Raw genomic sequence first — 25,270 nt, 5'->3', positions numbered from 1 at the left:
GCATGTAGTCTCATTTGCACTTTGACTCAAGCAGAGACATCTCTCTAATAATTTTAATTGCCGGATGTTTCACAGGCTGACCAATAAAACAAAGCCCTCATCATGTCTCATGCTGGGATTTTCTAGAAAATACCAGAGGTTTTAGGTTGCGCTGTGTCAAGAGGGGCCCCTCCCAGGGTGTATAATGTCCTTGCAGATGCACCAATGAGCCAATGAGCAGGAGTTCTGCTGAAGAGCAGGCCATAATAACTGTTCCTGTGGAGCCAAGCAATGGCCACTTCAGACCACAACATCTGTGAAGGAAGTTGGTGCCTCTGTTAAAAGCCTTCAATCTGAGAATGGCCAAGTCATAGTAAAGACTCTCAAACTGCTATTCTGCTTTGTGTTCGTCGCATTTCCTAGATTCTTTCCAAGTCAGAGTCAGAAGCAGGTAGCATGAGAGGACACTGGAAAACATCTAGGAAATAAGGTAGGCAACATAGTATCTGGGAAACTGAGGACTCTAATTTGTCCTCCCAGTTGTGGTACGGACAATTTCACTGACCAGCTCTTAATTTCTTTGCTTTTCACTGCCACAAAAAGAAAACTCTCCTCCCACTGCACCTTCATTAGAGGGGAACAATTGCCCCCAAATTTAGGGCAGTCCATATTCAAGTCTACCTGGAGAAAGGAGAGCGTAAGGGCTTTAGGCTGATGTTATTGGAGGAGAGGGGGTGTGAAATCCCAGCCATTTTTAGGCACAAGCTTACAATTAATAAAGAAATAAATATCTCTGGAGGACTACCACCTTCAAAAGCCTTGTAAGAAAATAGATTGCATTCCTAGTGCAATCATCATGCTCAGTCTATTTCCCCTCTCACTGGAAATCAGTGCAGTTTTCAGCTAACAAGAATGGGTGCCCTACTTGAGCAGACAAACCCAGGTAGGAGAAGCACTTAGCATGGCATTACCATCATTACATCCCAAGGTTAAAAGCAATGAAACTCCAGGAGCAGCAAAGTCAAATCAGTTCAATTGTATGATTGTTCATACTCATGAAGTGGTGAGGCTGGCAGGGGATCCAGCATAAAACTTAGAACTTTCCAGAGGAGCTCCTTTAAGGTAATTCATTGCCCTCAACAGTAGCTTAAATCAGAAGGACTAGAATGGTCACAGTAAATGCAGCTCCTGACATTTCTAAAGAGCAATATTAGTGATAGCCAGCTGCTAGTCCAGATGTCAAAGATGCGTTAAGAGCACTTGATTTTAATCTAACTCATTCCCAAGAAACAGAATGGATTTGGCTTTGAGCAATGCGATAAAAGATAGATTGTGGTTAATGAAGCAGCACAACTTAACCACATAAGTTGACTCCCACTTCCTTCTCTCCAGTATTTTCACTGTCCAAAAGCAATTCTTTTGCTTACCAGCCTTACAAGGGACATGTAAATTCTTAATTATCAATCTGTGAGCCATTAATGAAGTTCCTTTTGCTTTCTCAGCTTGAAAACCAAGGGGGAAGGATAATAGGTTTGGTAAACAGGGCGGCTCAGATAATGGAGAAATTCAAGGAAAAGCTATCATAGAGTCAGCATGGAAGCTCAGTGCCATAATACTTTGACTAACCTGACTTCAACATGTAAGTGGGGCCTGGAATTCAGGGCTGAGATAAACAAAAAAGAGATGGGATGTTTCGTGGGATGTTCCAATTCAGCATGGCCTAGAACAGCAGGAGATGGAAGTATATTTTCCCTTTTGCCTAATCATTTGAACAGAGGGCACCATGCTGGAAATAACTAGTTAGTGTCAGCCTTTTTGGATTTCACACTAGATAATGAAGTAGAGCGCATGGAACTGTAAACTCAAGATAGAAAAATAAATGGAATCCAGTATCTAATAAATGATGCCTCTTTAAAACAAGAAGTCATTATCTAGAGTTCTTCCCTCATTACATGGATTCAAAGAGCATCATGCATAGAAGCCATTTTTGCATAAGCTTGAGCTTGGAAAATTGAAGAGACAAACAATATTTAGAACATGCAATTCCATAAGCCATTTTGCAATCTGTAGGGAAGCCCTGATCTTCCAAGGAGAGGGAAGGTGTGTAATAATTCCGAACATCAAGAATTGCTGAGAGGCGGTTGCTAAGCTGTGACAGTCAGAGGCCCTGGAGGGTACTACCAAAATCAAGAAGGCTGTCAAAATCTCAGTTCTTCTGGGACCTCAGGCTGGATTCAAACTGCAGGCATGTCCTCACAGGACATCTAAACTTCCCTTAACTATTGTGTCTGAATCCTCAGCTTCAGACATGCTCTAGTAACAGATGTAGTTCTGAAAAAAGAAAAGAAAATTGAATTTTCACACCTGCCAGCTGGTCTTTAAAGGGGATTTATTTTGTGTATTGTACATCACAGTTCAGAGCTCACTAGCCAAGCAATAAACTTCAACTACTCCAAAAAAACACACCTCTCTAGCCCTATTTGAAGGCTATTGCAGTAATCTTAATGAAAATATGAATACTTGATTCCCTAAGCCATTACAGAAATTTTGTCACCACCTCATGAGACTTCTCTGGCATGTCCCTGTATGAAACAGCAGACTTACAGGATAAGAAGGGTTTGGATTCAGGTGGAGTTAGCTGTGCTTCCTGATATTGCAGGGTTGGAAATAAAAGATCTTCACCTTGCTCCTCCCCACACACTCCATTTTCTTAATATTTCCTTTTTTTTTTTTTTGTCTTTTCCGCAATTGGAAAGTAAACATCTAAACATCTATAAGGTCTTTTGGGGTTGTCCTGGTTTTGATGCTTGGGTACAGGTGGTATTGTGGGGGGTTTTGTTTGGTTTTTCTTTTTTTTATTAACATATACCCTTGTTAAAAGTAGTTGATTTTACGGTATCTTAATTGGAAAGCTGGCACCAGCTCAGTCTATCATTTCTTCTTCTTCTTCTTCTTCTTCTTCTTCTTCTTCTTCTTCTTCTTCTTCTTCTTCTTCTTCTTCTTCTTCTTCTTCATGGACCCTGCAGGATGCAATTGGATGTCTCTTCTGCAGCCTTGATCTACATTTTCTGAGGAGAAGAGAGTCAGGAGAGTCTGTGTAAATTCATATTTCCCTTTCCACAGTTTCTCTTTACACAAACCCTTGGGCCACAGACTTTCTTGCTCTGCATGGAAAGGTAGGTGGATTAATCTGCAAAGAATAGCTTTGTGCTCAAATGTAGCAAAACAGAGGTGCCAAATTTGCAGTTGATATTCTAATTTCCAAATCTAATCTAGCAGGCATATGAGTCTCCAAAACCAATTGTGACAGGATTTTTTTCTGGTTTTTTGTTTCTTTCTTCTTTTCTTTCTTCTATGCCATTGAGTCTGCTTATTTGTAAGAAAACCAAAAAGAATCTTAACTCCTGTTATTGCAGTAACTGATTGTGTAAATAGTGCTGGGTGGATGTGGTGGCAAGAAGCCATAGGATATGAGATTTCCAAAACAAAAGTAATCCAGCTTTCTCATAGTTCATGTCCAATCTCACATATTTGGAAACCAAGTGCAACCGCTGTGCAAGCTATGTGCTGATCCTGAAAAAAGCAGTACAAAAAGGCTTAGCACTCAAATGAAGCGCTCAATAGAAATCAAATGAAGAGGTTAAGCTTTGCCAGATGCTAGTAATATCAATAGCCGTATAATTTTCTGATTGAAAATGTGTTTTTTTACCCTCTGTATTATTTCAATATAGAGGTGGCTTTTTAGCTTGTCTGCCTTTCTAGAACAGAGATACCAGCAGAAGACATTCTAATCACTTTGTCCTACCATAAATGTCTGAGTGTAGTGGTTGCCTCCCTCAGCATTGTAATGCAACCTGCAATGAAGAGCACATCAGATTTTTATTATTTTTCAGCAGTAAACAAAAGGCACTATTCATTATTCTTGGTTTACATGCAGAAAGAGCCCAGCTTGATTCTTAACTCTTATTTACAACAATTTAAGAGTAGGAAAGATGAGAAAAAAGAAAGAAGGAATGAGATGTGGCAAACAAGCATGTGGGAGGTTCATGAAGTTATTGAAGTATGGGCGCTCCACTGTTTATTGCTGGAGTGTTTGTTTAGTTAATTAAAGCAGGTTCCCTGGAGAGTGAAGGTTACCCTCATGCTCTGGAAGGGACTGTGTGTGCTGCTCCTTTAAGATTTAAGGGGTCTGTAGTGATTTAAAACCCATCTGGAAGATTAAACCGCACTCAAGCTGTTCCCTTTCCCCTTTCCCTTCTCATGAAGGAGGGACACTAGGAGAGATTATAAATTGGAACAACGATTTACTGAAAATCACAATACCCACAGGAGCACTGATAGCATAAAAGACCCCAACAACAATTTACAAAAGAGAGAGGTGTTTTAGCCTCAAAAGCATGTTCACCACCAAACTTTGCCTTCCACCTCCCCATTCAAAAAAAAAAAAAAAAAAAAAAAAAAACCCAAAAAAACAACAACAAACCAGAAAAAAAAAAAAAAAGAGAAAGAGCAGTTGTATGGCTGTGGAATAATGTCTCTTTCCTCCAGCCCACTGTTCTCAGCTGTGTTCAGCAGTTTCTCTCAGCTGCTTCTGCTCCAGCTGGGATTTTGGGCTCCTCTGTGGCTCTCCTGGTGTGGTGGCTCTGTCCCAGTGCTGAGGGCAGCCCCGGATCTCCGAGCAAGTCTTTGCAGTTTGGAGCAGCAGTGCCTGGGGCTCTCCAGGGCTGGCACAGGACACTGCCACTGCTGCTCTCCTGGGGGAACAGGGCTCTCTCCTGGTGCCAGCAGCCCTGTGGCTCTGATCCTGCTCCCACACGCTCCAGAGTCAGCCAGGAAAAACAGCAAACTCAGTTTCTGGCCCCATCTTTGTCTTGCCAAAATCACAATCCCAGCAATGATGTGGGTGGTATTGAGCAGACAGTGCTAGAAGATTCTGCCCCTTTTTTCTGTAGCCAGGACAGGTTTGACAAAAAGAAGGTCACATAAGCAGACCTACCAGGGGTAAGGGTTCTGTTTGAGATACACCGTTCCATAAAGGACAGAGAGAATGTTTGATATTTGCCAAAGTAAAGCATTCATTCATGTGTTGTTTAGCATCTTGGTGACACTTGGAACATTGAATAGAGGTATTTTCTTTTCTATAGCAGATGATTCTGTTTTACAGGAGATGAGCATGAGATCTAAGTAACTCCTTTGGGTCAGTAGAGGTTAGATGAGAATCAATTATCTGGTCTATGATCACTTCTCAGGAAGGTCATTTGAGATCTGCTTGTGAGCTAAATAACACCTGAGGGGTCAGTTAACCTCTCAAATAGGGCTTATCTGGCACCATCATGAGACCCAGGTATGTGCAAGGTCTGTTTGAGGTCAGCTAGGCTTTTGTTTGGAGCCTAGGATCATCTGAGGTCAACCTGACACACAGAGATCTTGGCAGACTTGATATACCTCTGACTTTCACAGAGGTCCTTTAAAGTCACCACTCTTCTCCTTTGGAGGCAGGGTAAATATTTAAAGTCTGTTTGGTATCCAATTAAGCAATCAGGATTCATTTGAGGACACCAGAGGGCCTGTTAGGGTTCATATGAGGTCAGTGCAGCCTTTGCTCAGTGCCCAGAAGTCATTCAGGTAAACCTCAGATCCAATTAACTGTTTGGTTTGTCATTTGACATCAACCTGCCCCTCATTTGGTGCCAATAGGTCAGTCACAGTCCTTGACTTTTGTCTGAAGTCATCTGAGTTCAATTGAAGATGCAACTCTTACTGCAGAGTCATCTAAAGTCAACTCTCACAGGTCAATTCAAGAAAACATGAGTTTAAGTAACTTATGGGAGTCACTGTAAGATCCAATTGGCTTCATTTTTGAGCCCCAAGGCTCAAATGTTGACCTCATCTGAGGTCAAGATGCTAACAAATTAGATAAAAGACACTATGGGAAAATATGATAGTCTGGTGATCTGCTTGGAGCCATCTAAAGTCAATGCCTGGGGTCAGCTTTACACTCAGTAAATTTCATGGGATCACACTGGTCCTTGTTTTCATTCAACAAGTTGTTTGGAGTCCTATTCAGAGCAAATTAACCTGCAGATGTGTCATCTGATATCAACCTTAATTCCAATTAGCTATACCAAGTCATCACTGGGGGCAACCTGGGCTCCTTTAATGCACAGAGGACATCTGAAGTCAATCCAGACCACATTTCCTTATGGCTGCTCAAGGCCAGCCTTATATCCATTTATTAGAACAGGAGGAATATGTGGCCGCTCCCAGCTGACCACCCTGTGCCTCCCTCGCTCTCCTTAGCAGTTGCTGACCTGACTGTTTCCTGCTCAGACGTTTTCAGAGGGCGCATTAACACTTCAAATGTCATAGCAGGGGTCATCTGAGGAGAAGCATCTCTTTCTTCATCATCAGGTGAGACACCTGCTGAAACCAGGCCACCCTGACTACATTGTGTAAATGTGTTTTCGTTCATATTGCTGCCTCATGCTGCAGACCACAGAAACAAGATGACATTGGCAGTCTCTCCGTGGGACAAGAGTTCAGTCAGGACAAACAGCAGGAGAAGGGCTCAGAAGTCAGACTGCTCTGTGTGCCTCAGCCTCCCCTCCTCTTCCTCACCTCTCCTCCTCTTTCATCTCCTCCTCCCTTCTGCCAGCCTTTGCATAGGTTGGGATACCTGCAAAGTGCCAAACCTGAATTGTATTCTTTTCAGTGGCAACTTGAGAAATGAAAGGTTTTAGCCATTTACCTAAATCTTTGACACAAAGAATGCAGCCAGACTTCCTTTAGGCAACAAAGTTACTCCTTTCCTGCAGAACTATTCTCTGATTTTTCTTCTTGAACCTTAAGTGCATTATCACGACTGAATATTAACATCTAAATGTACCTGGGGTATTTTAAAGCACTGGTTTGTTTTCTGTTCTGCAAACAGAACCAATGCTGTGGAGGCAAATGGGCAAAGCACTATAACTGTTGACATGCTCTTCAGTATCAAAGAGGAAAATAGTTTTTGCCTAGTTTTAGTTTGAAATGTTTTTCCCCAGGAGTAGTTACCATGAATTGGGAGATCAAACTGTCTTCCAGGATAAGTCAAGATATGACAAAGACAGTGAAGAAAAGCATAACAGATCTTGCAAATTATCTAGCAATATGGGAAGCACTGACTACTCTGGTGTGACCACAGTTGATGAGAAGGCCCAGGTCAATCCAGACAGGTTTTTCTTTATCTCTGGGAACAATTTTTCAGCAAAAAGTAACTGACATCAGCATCCTAAGAACAGAAAATGGATATAAAATGTAGCAGATTTGATAATTGATTGCTATTCATTCATGTTAACTCCTTGTTTACACTTCTGGCTATACAGGCTTTTCACATCAGAGAACTAAAATTACAGTAAAAAATAAGACTGTCATACTAAAGCAGTGACATCTATATTTCTAAAACCTGCAAGACTGATTTGATTTACCAAGTTTTCTAAGAGTTGAGCACACATCTCAACTAAGACAAAATAAATTCAGGCTTTATTGAACAACTAGTAGGTAAATTAAAACATCTACTTTCTTCTTCTGTAAATTAAATTTTGGCTTATGAGACAGGTGTAGAAGTATTCTTGCTGTATTGACTACAAGAATAGAAACTAATACTACTGCAGAACTAAAACAAAAGAGGAGCTGGAAACCATGTGATAAATACAGAATAGATGTTTATTACTTTGAGATTAAAGATAAAAATAACTGCATTATTCTCTGTATGTTACTTTCACCTGTTTCCCTTAGTGCTCAGAAATGTTATTTCATTTTACACCTACCAAGAACAGAAACATTATGAAAGTGTTCTTTTATTCTTTAGAAATAATATGAAATAGACTGACAAAACTATAACAAATACAAACCCATTTCTAGAAAATACATGTGTAATATCCCTTTTGGTTTTATTGCACTGGCAATAAATTAATAACCCCAAATACACCACAACTATGAATAAAAGCAAAAAAAACCCAAAACTTCCTGAGTATGAGGTTTTCAATATCTGAATATTTTTCACATGTTCAAGCTACATCTCCAATGCAGCAGATGCCACATCAACATTTTGCTATGGATAATCCCAACTGAATTCCTAAGTAAGCTTCTTTTAAGCTCATATTAAAAAGTGAGCTTATAAATACTCTGGTGAATTTTTTGTTTTGTTCTTTCAAAACTTTACTGCCTGACTTATTAGAACAAAGTAAACAGGGCTTTTTTTTCCTGAACCCACCAGAATTATAAAAGAAATCCCTGTATGTGCTTCTCTTCTCAGCATAAACAAATATTGACGCTAATAATCAGAAACTCCTGTGGTTTGGTTTGACACACGTGATTTCCTCTTTCACTCTGGCTGTCAAGCAGTTGGAGAAAGAACCTGATTTCCACATCTTTCATTTCACATGAACCCTAATTTTAGTGTGACTGGGGCTTACTGCTGTCCCCTTAAAAGGTTGTTGGGGTTTTTTTTTCATGTTTTCAGTAGGCATGTGTTTCAATCTAAATGCAGTATTTAGAAATCAAAAGACAGTTTAAAGAATGTACAGAACTTGTAGTAAGAAAGAGCTCAAAAAATTTTTTTTTAATTATTTTCAAGATAATTTAATACTGAACTATAAAAGGGAGGGGAGGAAGGTTTTCAATCATATACTTAAATTTACAGTTTAGTGAAATGTGAATCAGCACTCCCAAAAGATGTAAAAAGAAAGGTGAGGCATAATTTATCAGCCAGCAGAATTACTGGACTTCTTCAATTTAGTGTCTCCACACTTTGAAAAATTAGTGCAAGGATAAAAATACACAGTGGAACAATTTGAAATGTCTCTTTTTCTTGTTTCATCCACTTAATATCTCAAGCTGAACAAAATTAAATAGCTACAAAATTAAAGAAACTACATTTTAACACAGATTAGTATCTTGCAAGGATCCCCATTTCATACTGTAGTGTAGTATTTACCTTGACAGATACTGACAAGAAGGAATAAGATTAATCTACACTGAGCTAGCTCTACATCATAAGAATTCTCACAAATGTTGCTATGAATGCAGGAGCCACCCACTCTTGCAGGCAATAGGAGCATTGCCAAGAAAAGGTCATCTGATTTGTGCATAACTTACAAAAAATGAAAAGTGCTCAGGCCCAGCCTGGCCTAGAGTTTTTTCCCCTTTTTTTGTGCATAATATACATGCATTCTAAATTTATGGCAACATTTCAGGAAAACAACACTATCAGGGCAGGAGTTACATAGTCTTTGACTTTAAAGACAAATCTATGTGTCATTTAACTTAACTGAATTCAAAGGCAGACAAATAGTTAGAGATCCTTGAGAGAAAGATCTTTCTTTAAAGTGTATATGTATTCATGTAAGCAGATATCTCCCTAAAGTCAGATTTTAAAATGATACCCACAGGAAGCAGAATTACTACCTTATAGGCATATGGACCAAAATTCACCCTTCAGTTTGCAGAGATGCAATCAAACTACCTCTTTCACAGACAAGCTAACTTTTCTGATCTATTGGCTTGCTTCCAAAAAGAAGAGCCAAAGGAAGCTACATATTTTGCAAATTGAGAAGTATAATCTGATGGGGAAAAATATGGGGGGGTTCTATCTAATTATGTTAAAAAGAAAAAACACAATACGAACCTCTTCTAAATGCTCTGAGAAACTGAAAGCACCTGAGCCAAACATTGTGTAGATGATTACTCCAATGACTGTTTACAAGGCTGATTACTTCAACATCAATATAATAATCAATATAAAAACTGGGAACGCGTAAGTTCCAAATCCTATGTATATGTAGACACTTACAAAATATACCAAATGAATCACAGATCACAATAAAAAGCCCCCTTACACCTTAAAATTTACTGTCAGCTGTATTGGAAATATGATTTCTTTCTTTTTAATTCAAGTATAAAGTTTTCTAATGGCTGACATTGGAACATTAGGTTTTTTACTCAACGCCAAAGTACAAACTTGCTTTTAATGGTTTAACCTGTATTAGAACACCAGTTGTGTTAAAGTACTTTTGCTGAAAATTTCTTTTCAGTCTTTACTCTACAAAAATCATATGGCACAGATTGATTTTTCTGTTTCCTGAGCTTTGGCTGTTATCAGAGGACATCAACAGAAACAAATGTGGATGCTGCCTATTATAATTGTACCACTGTTAGAAAACAGTCCTACATTCAACCTGACATTAACAGCAACTTAAATACCAAATATTACATACTATTCTTTGTGACTTCTAAAATCTTTCTTCCAATTGCAACTTTAAAACATTCAGAAGCTAAAATATTATAAAGACAAGCAGGTCCTAAAAGTCAGATTATATTCAAGATGTGTGCAAATCCACAGAATATTCAACTTCATCAACACAAAATGAGAAAAAATTATGCTTGTGGGTCCAATAATCTGCTGCTTTATTGTGCAACTTTTTCTTGGTATGTGAAAAGATTTGAAGAAAAAGTTCCTACAAAACTTTTCAGTCTGTCATGACTACTGTTTAAACCAAAACTTCATTACTTTGTTTATTTATTCTTGGTTTATGGCTGCATCAAAATCAATAAAAAAGAGAAAGTAGTATTTCTGCAATTTCCTGAAGATCCTTTTATGCTCAAGAAAAGTGAGCATGGGGCTGAATGGGCTCTGACTGAAAATGAATTATTTGCACATGTATACATTCATTTATTTAGTGAGGAGCAGAAAGAGAAACAAAAATTACTACCACTTGGAAATAAACTTGTCACAGTCATCTTCCGAAGAAAAATATAACTTAGAACCATGACCCACATTATCAAAAATGGCACTGATGGGAGAGTTCATCCAGGTAAGGGGTGACACGCCCCTGGTGATTTGTTAATCTGTACAAGAAAGGCCAGCACAAGAGGTTGCAAGGGGAGTAAATAAAGCTAATTTTTTTCATTCCTTGTCTATAGGGCCTAGCTAGGGCAGACAGATGCTGCACTCAGTCACCCGTATTTTGTGATTTTTTACAAACTCTTGGCAGTGAAAAAGGACAGGTTTTGAAGGATGCAAACACACGAGCTCTCTGCTTCACAGCTGTGTGTCACACTCAGAAGGCTTATCTGCATCATCAGCTTCTTCAGTTCTTGCTCCCACTTCTATTCCAAAGGCTGGACCAGCAGTTTCCAGTGTGTAGTCACTAATTCTCAAATCTATGGCAGGAAAACAAATTCAATAATGCAGCCAAGTGAATGTTTGAAAAGCACAAACATCTCAAGCAATGTTCAACCCAGTAACTCATGGCAGTTTATTTGATGTTTCCAGGAGGAAGAAAATCTGGAGCAAGTCAAATAAGAAGCAGGGGGTTGAGAGCCTGGGGAACTCAGTGGAGTGAGCCCATATGAATGAACCTTCCCTGACTGTATTCACTCAGCTGATTTTCCCCTGTATTATCTCCAGCTGCCACAGACAAAAATAATCAAACCAATAATACTGCAGTTTCTGCTTCAGAATCAAACGGCAATTATTACTCCATGTAGGCAATGAAGGGAAGGAGCTTCCTCTACAGAAAAAAAAATCGGTGTCTGAAAAGTCATACAGAAAGCAATTTATTTTGGTTTTCAGTCCTTAAAACCTGCCACACATCACACAGAGCACATTCTACCAAATGTAATGTGAACAACAGGCAATCCAACTAAACCTAAGTAGGGGCTGCAGCAGGGCCAGAAAACCTCCAGGTTTTCCTCAGCTAATGCATTGCAAATTTTCTATTGTTACTCTTTCTTACTGCAAAAATTATTGCAGATGTTAGCTGTAGTGATGATCCTGGAAAAATGGGCTCCCATTTAGCCAAGAAAGGGAAAAAATTCAATGAGAAGAAGCTTTCATGCTGAATGCCAGCATCAGCTCGATGAGCTCCCACTCTTACAGGGATGTTAGGCAGAAGAGAAGTATTCTAATATCTGCCTTTGCACAGGAAGACTATGACTACCAGAGTCTTTCAGCTCAACAGAATTTCAATTCTTGTCTTTATAGCACAATGAGGCCTTTACTTTGTTGCACTTGTAAAGTTATACATAGATTAAAAATTAATCTTTACTTTGCATACCGGGAAGTTTCAGCTTTCTGCAGCAAGAATTACAACGATGCTTTGCAACGAAGTTTCTAATTGCATCTTCTCCTAGGTTTGCTGGTCCAAATACCATCTTTCCACACCTAAAAGAAATATTCTTAAAAAATCAGTGAATCTAAAATGAAGCATTTATAGGGGAGGGAGATGATGCCATTTTTAATTTTTTTAATCAGTTAGCCCTTTTTAGCAAGACAATCAAAGGTTATTGCACATTAAAAGTTTCTTAGATATGAGACAAGAAAACTGTCAGTTCCAGTAAAATATTAGCCTACATATATGCCACACTACTTTTTTTTTTCTCTAAAGGCAGACAGAACAGACCCATCAGTCCCTGCTAAGAGGCTCAAAGGAAATCTGGGCACAGTGACATTTTGATGATGTTTGCCATAATTGGTATGATTCTGCTGCAGCCACCACTCGTTCCCAAGCAAGTAGTGTGGTTCCAGTTTTGATGCTGCGCATGTGAGAACAAAACAGAGCTAACAAGGACTTATTTTCTCTTCAATTATAACCAGAAATGCAAAGTTTAGCAGCACCCCAGCCACAAAAATCTGCAGCATAGAAAAATGAAAAAAATATTAAAACCTCAAAAGCCACAGTATGCTGCTGACAAGCAAGGTTTTAAAATTCATTGCCTTCATCCTGCGCCATGTGTCATTTCTCTGACCAATTCATCAATGCTACTAGGGGAACTATTTGTGGAATTATATTGCATATTCTGAAAGAAACCGCCACAATTACAAACAGAAACCACCTATATCCACACATACATTGGAAGCACCTCACAGTTACCAAAGATTCTGAAGGTAGTCTGAAAGCTACAGTGTATTTTAGTATAACTGCACCTTTACTCTCAAGAATTTGACAGTCTAGACACTATGGAACACAGCACAAAAGAAATACTTCCGAAGAAACTTTACAAATGCTAGTATTTTATTTTAATGATATGCAGAGTGGAAACAGCACATTTCCAAATCTGAAGTCAATTACAGCTCTGAGAAGCTATAGAAAAATATTTTAATTCTATCAAATCTATCTGTTATTCACACTAACAAAACTATATTCTCTCTATGGAAAGCAGTGTTCAAACATGAAACTTTTCCTTTTCACATAAGACAACAGTAATGATTAACTGAAACTACTATACAAAATTTAGTATCTTTCTGATTTCTTGCAGACCCTGGAGAATCTGTGTCTCCTGGATCCTATGAAGCATTCACCTAATCATCTTATAATGCAAATTAATACATCAAACAAGGGAAGAAGTGAATTATCAATCAAGGGCCATATTTAAATAACTTTAAATAACATGATGCAGTATAGCCATTTCTATGCTTTTCTGGAATCTGATGAAATGCCATAGAAATAGAATGTGCCTAAGTATTTGCTTGAGCAGATATAGGAAATTAGGAAGACTTTGGTAATTTCAAGGCCACACAACCACTCTGATACTTGCTCTAATCTAACGATTACTCCAAACAAGGTAAAGCAAGTCAGACAGAATGATATCTTCTCATACTGTTTTGAGATAAAAAAGTACACTCTCTGTAATATATATCAAGTAACCTTTCCTGTCTACTCATTATAGACAATGGTTCATGAGGAATACTGCACTTAAATTTGGAAAATTATTTCAAGGAATCTGGGGATAAATGGGAAATGATCATCAGCCTAGAAACCATAACATGTAAAGATTGGGGAGTAGTTTAACATGAAAAAAAAATTGGAGGAGAAGACTGTTGAATTTTTTTCTCTCTGTGCTGTCAGTAGGTAGCACCAGAAAGAAATATTTCAATTAAAAAACCAAACAAAAATAAACAAACAAATACAAAACCAAACAAAAACAGGAAAGATCTATCAGGCAGTGATAATATCAGACAATTGGAAACAGATGCTCTGTGAAATTTATCAGTTCTTTTAAGTCTGAAACTCAGAACACTTTTCCTCATCTCTGAATGTGATGTAATATCTCTGAAAACTTTACCCTCATTAACTTTGTTTTGGCCTTGCAAAGTAGTACACGTCACAAAAAGCACCCAAAGTATTGCTTTTGAGGCAATTCTTCTCAACATTTGGCCAGGGCAGAAGTCTGCAAGGACTGTGATAAACCCTGCTGCTGTGCCTCAATTACATCTGTTTTAAAGGAAATCTTCTTGTGAATGTCATACCTGTACCATTTCATCACTCCACACATTCTATGCAGTGCCTGTGGCCAGATCTTACACTGATTTGCACCAGCTCAGGTTCTGTCTGAGCTGTCACAACATTAGGTATACTTTCCAAACAGATCTATTATATTTGTCTTGACCTGGATATAAAACCAAGACATAAAGCACTGTCACAGACCTGGAGGTCACACTTTGCCATTGCAAAGACCTTTCCAAAACACAATATGGGATGCATGAAATAAAAGACTTACATGACACATGACAGGACAATGACATGAGCCAATAAATTGATGGAGTTAAAAGAGCAAAACATAAATAATTTAACTACAAGTAAAGCAAAAATTTCAATCAGCCCCGTAAGTCAGGAGCCATCTATTTTATCCTAGGTTTTCAAGAGAACATGAACTCAAAGTATCTTTTGAGGCAGGTTTTGATCTTATCTAAGTATCTTACTTACAAAAGAAAACTTAAAACACATCTTGCCTCTGTCAGAAATGTTTCTCCTGTGAGCAAACGAAGGTCAGAGCAAAGACAGTGCTTTTACATTAATAATTCTTACTACCCAATTCTAAGAAATGCTTTCTAAAAGAGTATCTACTTACAGAAAACACCACAGTTTCACTGCCTTATTCCTTTATAGCCCTAAATCAAACAATATAGTTTCACTAGTTGCTGTTCTGAAAATTTCACTGAATATAAGAAAATCAAGTTGGGTTTGATTAATTAATCAACACTTGCTCTCTAACTAGGACTAACTATTTTGCAGATGATAAACAACAAAAAGTCCTAAAAATAAGATCTGTAAACAAAATTATTTAATAGCAAAAACAGTACAGAAGAACACTAATAAAAATAAACTTCATGGTAATTAATGTAGTTAAATATTACCCTTATTTTAAAGAGGATAAGCTGACTTGTCTTGTGAACTACTTTGATCAGTGCCTCTCTACTGTTTACAGCAATAATTGCTACTGTTTATGTGACCGCTGACATAAAAAATCTACTTGAACAGTAGCAAATCAGAATTTCATACATCTGTACCTTAAAAGTATTTGCTAAAAAGTCTTGAGAACAGCTGCATGATTGACCTCTCTGCATCTCTAACTTGAGTATCTGTGTACCTCTGTCATGAACATATGGTCTACTTAGGGCAAAGACTTTGCCACTGAGAAGCACTCAGCATATCTTTGCTCTCATATATTTGTTGTTTTCAAAACAAATTTTATATGTACAATACACCTAAAGTCATAATTAAAAATTAAGGCAGTCATTTATTACTTATCTTTTTGAAATACTGATTATGGTCAGTATTGAAATACTGATTACAAAACTAAGAATTTGCTTACAAGATTAACTTGGATTTCCAAGTTGTAGGCAAGTAATCTGACATTTCTATAGTTAGTTGACCTTTTTATTAAATTAGACTATTTACATTTGCATCTCCCTATCTTCCTACCTTCCAAACATGAGACTTCCCTTCAATCAAATGGCATGAGCTGACCAAGGGGCAGTCAAGATGAGCACCAGAAAGGGGAGGGGCAGGGTTGTCAGGGCAGATCTGGAGAGGTGTGGGGTTTAGGAAAAGTAGGAGAGCTGTAGGAGAGCCGCCATCAACAGCACTGCTTCTGCTCTCACTGCAGAAAATACCACTGAAGAGCAAGGTCACACAATGGGAGAACAGCCATGGCTCTGATTCTGAAATTTGATTCCCAAAAGCAGACTGCTATTTCTGTGTGTCTAGTCTCTCCAATTTTTGTAAATTCCCACTCATGATTTACTATCTTCATATCACATTTCTGAAATCATTCTGCATGCTTAAGTACAGAACTAAAACCTATTGGAGAGGGGCCAGGGGCCCTCTCTTCATCCTCTTAAGCCATTGTGGCCCCATATACTCCTAGAAAAAGTCAGGGGAAACAGGACTGCCACATTCATATCCTTTGTACAGCTCTGTGAAGAGATTGCTCCCAGCACAGCAGTACAGACCCTCTCACCTTTCATGCACCTCTTACCCCATGGTGGGAGCTGGGACACTCAGAGTCCTTCAAAGCATGGGAGAAGATGCAGTCTCTCCATTGGCATCATACTATCATTTAACCCAAACACCATGGGAGAAAAGAAATTAAAACCTCCCCCACAAAATATAGAAAACTATCCTAAATATACAGACTGCTGGCTGAATGTCTGAAATGAATGATAATTTCAACAGAAAGAAACCTACTTTTTATCTTCAGGTTTAATCACAGATGGATCTGTAAGGTTTTCCCCAACACCTGCAACAAATAAATATTGTGTGTATTACAAATGAAGGTAGTAATGATTTCATCATCTAGCACTTGACAAAAGATGCAATTAACCATTTAATTGGTACATCATAAAGTGTCATAGTTAAAGTCATCATGACCTAGAATGAAAATGCTATTAGTATAAAATTTTGTAAAGTACTGGCAATACGGTTACAGTTACAGCTCTTACTTACAGTTACAGTTCTGTCTCCAGCTGCTTTGAGGTTAATTTATATGTAGATAGAGAGTGTATGAAAATACAATAAATATTATATTGAAGCTCAACTAACTAAAATGTGACCAACCAAAACATTGTTATTTTACTTGGAGTAAAGGTACTAATCAGATATGGATTTTACAAATATCAATAGAGCTACTTTCAGACACACATTCTCTTCAAGGTAACAAACACAAGAAGCCACAACTTCATGATGTGCAACTATATGCATCTGTTATCCCTTTCTCCATTTGGGTGGACAAGGAAGCATATTAAAGAAATAATTACATTATGATATCTGAATGCTGACACCTATGTTGCAGTTCTCACCAAACTGATTAAAGTATACCACCTTTATGAAAACCATCTTTTCATGAATCTGACAAAATCACTGTGCTTTTACACGAATGAAAAATCTATGGTCACATGACCATGTGATATGCAATTATTTTTATTTCAACATGGTAAATTTAAGGTTTGCAACAAAAATAAAGATTCTGGAAACAGGATAATGCGGCTGAAATACCCCCAGATTGCAATATAGGCCATTTCAGTTGATGTAAATTAGGTAAAATGTGTACATACATATATGTGTATGTGGAGATGGCCATGGTATTAAATAGTAAATTGTTATCTAGATTCATCCTAGTAGAATTCCGAGGAGAGCAGCCCTTGCACTTTTCCTGAGTTTCAGATTTAGAGAATTAAACATGAGGCAAAAACTAGAGCTGATCTCTAAGATGAAAACTGAGATTTACATAGATGTTTATATTCTCCATTTTTGAGCCAACACAGTTGCTCTGGAACTGTGAGAGTTATGTAATAAATCTGAGCAAATTTCATTCATATTCTCATAGGCTATGGCAGAGACATACTTATTCTTTCTGTATAATTTCTTTTTTTATATATACAGCTAAAGCAAATCAAGGCAAGGATGGAATTATAAACTTATTTTGCATAATAAGTATATATTTTCTGTAACTTACAGCTTCTGGATGCCGTAAAATATAAATATGTTAAGTCTCTGGCTACCCATGGACTTTTCCCTTGACAGAAATGAAAAGTGATAGTGTTTATACTGTTTGATGGGTGATGTTCATCTGAACATTGTCAACTGTCTTATGTCCTCAAAATATGCGATCTTCCCACTTACATATGTACAGTAAAATGATCACATGCTCTTTGAAGGAGTCACTAGACTTTGTGAATAGCATTCAGGTTTATAGCTTATTTAAACTGCATACAGATCTATTAATATGAACAATAAAAAATGCAGATAGTTCACACATTTTTGACAGATTTACATACACATTGTGTGCATATGTACATAAGTACATTTGAATCTCTGTATTATTTATACATTTATGAAAATATTTACTTATGAAAAATAAAACTACCTTAACTGTGGAGTGGCTTTTTTGGAGCAGGATGAAATGTTCCTGCAGTTTATCTAACTGCTCTTTCGGTCTTCAGCCTGGAGGCATTTGAAGCAATAGTATTTTCCCATTACACCTACATTAACCTAGACTATTTCTGTGGATTCTCATTTATTGGCATCACACAACAGATATCCAGAGGTTTTTTGAGCTTTGCATTTTCTCATCTAAGTGAGAATTTGGCCCGCAGTACTAAAGTCTCTTTTGAGATTATTACTTTTCATCTGGTTTCAGATAGCAGTCCTATGCTAGAAGTCACCTTGCATATCCAGGACCAGGAGCTCCCCACGGGTGTAGACGTAGGTCCAGTGAGAGAAGGCCAGCATCAGCTCTTCCAGCAGGCTGATGGGAGTAATCTCATCTCCGTTGTTGTTGTTGTATTTCCGAAATTCACCGGTCATGTACTTCTCAATGGTTAACCACTGCTTTGCTGAATGGCAGTAGATGAGGAAAACTTCCAGGAACCTGTAAATATAAATACTGAAATACTGTCTGTCAGCAGCTGGTGAGGTAATGAGCATCCTCACAGTCAGCAGCCATCAAGATGCAGAGCAAGCATACCAAAAAAAAGGAGGACATGTCTTTGACTGGAGCATTTTCGACAACAGTAGTTAGGTAAAAAACAATAGAGAGAACAAAGGCTTTTTTGGTCTGACAACTCTCAAAAAAAAGCACCTGATCAGAAAGTATAGTTTATGAACAAACAACATAATATGATTTACCCTAGTGCACGAGGGTACCCTAGTAAATGACCTATATCAAATTATTTTAGTTAATTATCTAAAAGGCAGTTCTTGATTAAGTCTATGGAACAGAATATTTATTTTTCCACTACATGTAACTATAAAGACAAACTTCAAAGCTGCCTACCTTTCCTCTTAAAAGTTCATTAGCTATCCTTAGACATTATCATTAGCACTGCATTATCATTGCAACCCATGAAGGAAAAGGAGGCTGAAAAGAGAAACTTCAGGTACTTTCACCTAGTAGCTAAAGACCTTGACTTTACCTTGGAGTATAGGGAATAGTATGAGGCTTCACTTGATTGAAGGTATAGATTAACTTCTGGGCAACCCTTTGCTGTTGAATCTCCTAAAAAAAAAAAAAAAAGATAATATTATAAACATCACCTCGTTTTCATGAAGAAAGGTGTCATTAATTTTTCAAAAAAACTGAACAATCACATACACACATACCCTGATTATCTATTTTTTACAAATGGGAAATACAACTTCCTCAAAACCTTTCTTCATTCCAAAAGATAACATCAAAACACACGTCAACCTTGTTGAAGACATTAACAAGTCCAACGTCAGGCTAGGCCTGATGTGTTGTTCCTTCAGGTCTAAACTCACCCTCAGACAGAGATGTAATACTGTTCCATGGTGAAAGATCTTTTGCCAAGCTTGAACCACCTCTGGCAGGAAAGACTTCACAATAAAAACCTGTCCCAGCTTTAATACATCACTCTCAGACCAAGTACAAATGACCTTCATGGCCCTCCGCAGACCCCCATCCATCTCCTCCCGTGACAGGACTTGGATCATTGCAGTTGTGCCACACTGGGACCAGGAAGACATGCTTTTATCAAGATTCATAGGTGAACTCTCTTGTAGCTGATAGACTGTCACTTCCTCTCCAGCTTAAATAAAAAGAAGTTTTGTTAGCAAAAGTCACTGGCACAAACAGGAGAGAACGGCACTTTCATATGGTATCTTTAAATAACATACCTCTTTGCACACCTTTCTAAGCCACACTTCTTTAAAAAGAGAGCTTTCTATCATAACTGTTCATCTGTCTGAAAACTACCCCAGCCTAAACTTACACTATTTATTCTTCTACACATTCATTCTTCTACTATGATAATAGGTGGTCCAAACAGCTTGTCTTAAGCCTCTAAACAAAGATAAATTCAAGACCTCCTGGATTCTTCCACACAAACGCAGTTCACCGATACTCTAGTCCATAGCAGTCATTTGAAAGAATATATTTTTAAAGGGTCATCATTTTTATCTCCCGTATGTGAACTCTAAATACCCCATGTGTAATTCCCTCTCTTTATGCAGTTATATGGAAGGAGAATTTTAGTAACACTTTTAAGCTAATCATAATCTGTGGAACACTCCCTCAATTATTCTTTTAACTTTGTGTTTCACAAAGTAAACTCCAGAAAGCAACAAACACCAAAACAAAACTGCAGAAGCAGAACATCTGAATTCAAATCTTAGTCTAAAACCAGTTTAAATAATGGTTTAAAATAATAGTTTAAAATAAATCGAGGGGGGAAATCATAATAACAAGGCAAACAGTTTGTAATAGTTATTGAATATTAAAGATTAAAGGGATTTAATTTTGTAGTTGATACAATATTGGCTGTAGTCAAGAGTGCCACCTTTTGCTGCAGAGAGCTGAGTTTGTTTCAAAAATTGTGGCTTGGCCATGATGTGATGAGCCAGGAAAATTAAATTGAAAAAGACATTTCCAGGAGAGCGAGCTAAAGTTCATTCAGGAAGCTCGTTCAGAAATTATCAGGAAGCTTACTGTTTTGGTATTTTAAACTAATATTTTGATTTTTTTCTAGAAATTCCAATGTTATATGCAATGATGAAATGTTTGAGGTGTTCTACTCCTGCTAGTAACATTTTTTCTGCAAGCAGAACCTAGTGACCTTTAACTCAGTGGCACTCTCTTTGCCCCTGGAGAGTTGTAGTGGCATTCCTCTCTTGCAGCAGAATCAACAACACTTTTCTGTTGCCATTTGTAAACTAACAGCAAAGTGGACTGATTTTTTAAAAATCTGGCTTTCCTTCCTACAACTCACATAATTTGTAACATTAATTAATAAGAAATAGGTTTTCACTGGCAAGTGCAATGAGGTAACTAAATTGCCAAAATAGCAAAGACCGCCACAAGCAATTACAAATTGAGTTCAGACTTGTAGATTTCCTTCCCACTTTTGAGCTTGCCTTTCACCAATTAGCACAAATGCAGATGCTGTTGAATCCAGTAATTTAGGCACATTTTAATTTAAAATAAAGCAACTGGAAAAGTCAGTACCTTACATAAAAGACAGACACTTGAACAAAGATAGTATAACTAGACACATTTTTTAATCTTACATTAAGTCATTATTTTATTATCTTTTGACACTTTAATACCTAGAAAGTTCTCCTGGAAGCTTCAAAGATTAGGATGTTCAGTATCGACATGGCTATATTAATTACCTACAGCAATCAGGTCCCAAGAAATCCTATGATGCTGCAAGTATCAGCAATTAGTTGCTGTGAGACAATTGAGAAGGTAGAACCTAGATATCAAGAGTCTAGAGGCAGACCTTCTGCTGCTGTAAGCCAATATGGCGCACTATTTTCAGAACTCTTCCCAAAAATTTATGGATTATGCTCTACCACTCTTCAGTTACAGCAAAGATTTTTTTTCCTTGATACTAAAGACACTAAAAGTTTTCTGTGCCAGATAAAAGGATAATTTTCTTTAAATCACTGCCTGGTTTTCTTCTTGACGGCATATCCTATACATAGATTTACATATGTATCTGTGTTTGTGTCAGTGTGTGTGAGAGAGAAACAGAAAGAATTAAGTTATCAAGGTTAGGGAGAAACTTCTGGCTGTCTTCAGGTATCCTAAGGATGGAAACATAGAAGATGGAGTTAGACTTATCTCAGAGATTGACAGTAGCCACATGAATATTAACAGATACAAGATACAGCAAGCGACACCCCAACAAATACAAACAGAAACCCTGGATTCATTATTAGGTCAATAAAACAATGGAAGAGGTTGCCCAATAAAAATGAGGTGTCTCCATTTATAGACATAATCAAAATGCAATTCAAAAGTGCCTTAGCAATCTGATCTGAATTGACCATGGAAGGAGTTGGAAAAGGTGACCATCAAAAGTCCCTAAACTACAGCACAGCTACAATTCTATCTTGTTTTGTCTCTTTCAGAAAATAAGAACTGTTGAAATAAATCCAAGACAATTTCTCAAACATGGTTTTTAAAAGATAATGCACCAACTATTTATAAAGCAAACATAAACTAGAAGTTGATACTCACCAAAGAGCTGGACTGGTGTAAATGGTATGGTCTGAGCAAGTCTCATCAAGTTGTTTCTTTCAACAGCTGCAAAGAACAAAGATTTCACTGCTAGATTGAATAAACAAGCTGGCTAAGTTTCAAAAACACTTGGCTGCGCTTTACTGTAGTGTAAAAAGCCAAGGAGGAGGCAGCAGTGTGACACTGTGTCATATCTGACCACCATTTGCTTTACCCTTACACAGCTCCCCTTTGCACACTGGTGTGTTTCAGGAATGATATTCCCCAGTTTGGTGTTCCTACTGAAACCTGTCAAACCGTGCACCGTTTTCTCGCTCCTCCTCCCCCTGCCCTTCCCTCTGCTGGGGCTGCAGAGGAAAGCTGGAGGCACAAAAGGTAAAGATCATGGGTTGAGATAAGAACAGTTGCATGGAAACAGCAGCGAAATAAGGCAATGACCAGCGGCAACAAACTGATGACAAGGGGCACAAAAAATGAACAATTCACATGGAAAACCCCTGACAAGACTGCACTACCTTGATCCAGAAGGGACCCCTGCTCCCCAGAAGAGATTCCCTTCCCCCCAAGCCTTGGCAATGACCTGACATGGTAGAGAACAACCTCTGGGCCCTAGCCAGGCCCCTGGCTGGCTTCTGCAAGTAATTAACCCTGTCCTAGTCAGAAACAGGACAGAAAGATACCAGGAACTCAGCTAGCATTAAAGCTTTGCATCTGGAATCATAACCCAGATTCCAAATTCAGTCATTACTCTCACACAGGCGTGAACAGGCTTCAGTCTCTTCTACAGGATTAACTTCAGTGTAATTTATAGAGACAGCTGACAGTCCAGGTCTCCTTTCGACATTTCAGAAGTTAATATACCCTAGGAAATGGAGAGAAATTCTTCACTTTTCCTCTTTTAAGAAACCAAACATCCTTCAACAACCCAGATGCAACTGCCTCAGGCCTCAGCTGTACTACTTCTCCATTTAGGAGCAGGTTAGGTGTAAACATCTGCAAGACTCTGGAGATGTGCATTCTAAAAGAGAGAGTTTTCAGTGGAGATGAGTGAGAACTAACTGGTGACAAAGAAGCAGATTTTTAAAACCAAACAACTACCAAACCAACCAAAACCAAACCCCAAAACAACTGGAAGGAAATGCAGGAGGTGAGTTGCTTTAGTAAGATATTTCCTGATACCCAGAAGCCATGAGATTAGGTCTGCACCCCACTTTTTTAATCCAGGCAAATTAGGTTTGGTGGAAGTCTCGTACACTCTTGGGGAACAAATAATGAAACTATCTTAGTCAGTGGAGAATTAAAGAGTTGTGGCAGACTGGCACTGTAGAAAAGACTTCAGTTCTATTCTCCCATGCATGATGATGGTTAGCTAAAAGTCAGAAAGAGCTCAGGATAATCAAAAGTGCCCAAATTTTTGTCAAGATAATTCAACACAGATTAGCTTATCTGTATCACCTACACCTTTTCCCTAGCTGAGACAAATAGTAGGATTCCACAGAACTCCAGGCACTTCCCAAAAAGAAGTCAGATACACCCTTCTTCTGTACCACGTCCCTCATGACTGAGTCATACATCTTCCAACTCTATATACAGAGAGACATGTATATGTACATAAGCACTGGTACGTCCATAATCAATGGCCAAGATATCTGTTGAGCTCGTTGAGCCCATGGCTGTGGGTTCTCTGGCCTAGATGCCTTCCAGAGCAGGAGGGCTGGTGTGCTGTCAGGTGGTTGCAAGCTGCAGCATGAGCTCATGACCAGTGTATCTGGAGCAGTCCATACTTACTATCCATGCTAGTTATGGCACACAGTGCCAGTGTCATTCAGCAACCAAAAATACACACACAGTTTGACATTACGACTGTTCTCACTCAAAAATAAAATTCCCTTCAGGTACACGTTGTGTTTCCCCATCCATCGGCATTTCTCCACAAGACCAATCAGGTCATTGAGCAAAATCAATCCCATGGGTGGGTTTGCCTTTGCTTGAGACAGGCAGGGACTCTCCTGACTGGTGGCTGAAAATTTTTCACATACCTTACAGCTCACCTAGGGGATGATTTTCTCCATTTCTGCTTCCCATTCTGAGGACCCTGCTTCCTCTTCAGTAAGCAAACTTGTTTGCGCTTGAATTTCTTCTTCTGTGTAGGAACAACTGGTACCAGCATGGGTTGTTCCTGTGGTTCAGCTGCAGTTTGAGTGGCCACATTGCCTGTTCTGCTTCCCTCTTCTTCCCCGAGGGTGCAGTCTAGTGTTGAGAGCAGTGTCTGATACAGAGTAACCAGGGCCCTGCACATTGCAGAACTTTGTGTTTTTCTGGAACTGCCACAGCATTTTTCTTTCAAATATTCTGCCACTTTAACAAGGTCCCGCAGTTGTTCAGGGGTGAACTTCCAAGCCATTGGAGCAGAATAATCGTTCAAAAGCTGGCCCATTTTCTCCCACATCACAGGCCAATCATGACTATCCACCCTCAGGGTAGATGTCTGAAAGACCCTCCTAAGAATCCCTTTTTCTAATCAGAGTGTAAGACTGCACTGAAGAGACCTGGCAGACTTAGCAACAAAAGCATGATTTCCTTAATATCCAAAGGGAACTTAAAATCCTCCAAAGCTGTTGTAACAGGCCTCAAGAAGGAAAAAGGAGTGAAAAGCTTGGGAAAATAATCCTTCCCTGTTCTGCTTACAGGCTGGGTACAATTATTACAGAAACAGAGACTCATAGAATATGCTGAGGGACCCATCAGGAAGCAGATCCATTAGGATCATCAAGTCCAACTCCTGGCTCTGTGCCTGAGAGTCACACTGTGTGTCTCCAAGTGCTTCGTGAGCTCTGTCATGCTTGGTGCTGTGACTGCTTCCCTGGGGAGGCTGTTCCAGTGCCCAAACACTCCCCAGGTGAAAAACCTTTCCCTGAGATCCAGCCCAAACCTGACTAACTAACCTCTGACTCAACTTCATGCCATTTCATTGAGTCCTGCTACT

General features: G+C 38.6%; 1 protein-coding gene across 1 annotated transcript in view; it reads right to left on the bottom strand.

Annotated features, from left to right (window-relative positions):
* Positions 1 to 11,059: 11,059 nt before the first annotated feature.
* TRPM6 (transient receptor potential cation channel subfamily M member 6) overlaps positions 11,060 to 25,270 on the bottom strand; it is an 88,359-nt gene continuing 74,148 nt past the window's right edge. The window contains exons 30-36 of the mRNA XM_031058943.1: positions 22,285 to 22,350; positions 19,563 to 19,849; positions 19,217 to 19,299; positions 18,467 to 18,672; positions 16,491 to 16,542; positions 12,078 to 12,184; positions 11,060 to 11,181 (exon numbers count right to left, since the gene is read on the bottom strand). Coding sequence (XP_030914803.1) covers positions 11,060 to 11,181; positions 12,078 to 12,184; positions 16,491 to 16,542; positions 18,467 to 18,672; positions 19,217 to 19,299; positions 19,563 to 19,849; positions 22,285 to 22,350 — 923 coding nt within the window. The remainder of the gene's footprint in view (positions 11,182 to 12,077; positions 12,185 to 16,490; positions 16,543 to 18,466; positions 18,673 to 19,216; positions 19,300 to 19,562; positions 19,850 to 22,284; positions 22,351 to 25,270) is intronic.

Source organism: Geospiza fortis, unplaced genomic scaffold (assembly GCF_000277835.1).
Source record: "Geospiza fortis unplaced genomic scaffold, GeoFor_1.0 scaffold279, whole genome shotgun sequence".
Classification (NCBI taxonomy): Eukaryota; Metazoa; Chordata; class Aves; order Passeriformes; family Thraupidae; genus Geospiza; species Geospiza fortis.
This window is presented reverse-complemented; position numbering and strand designations above follow the sequence as displayed.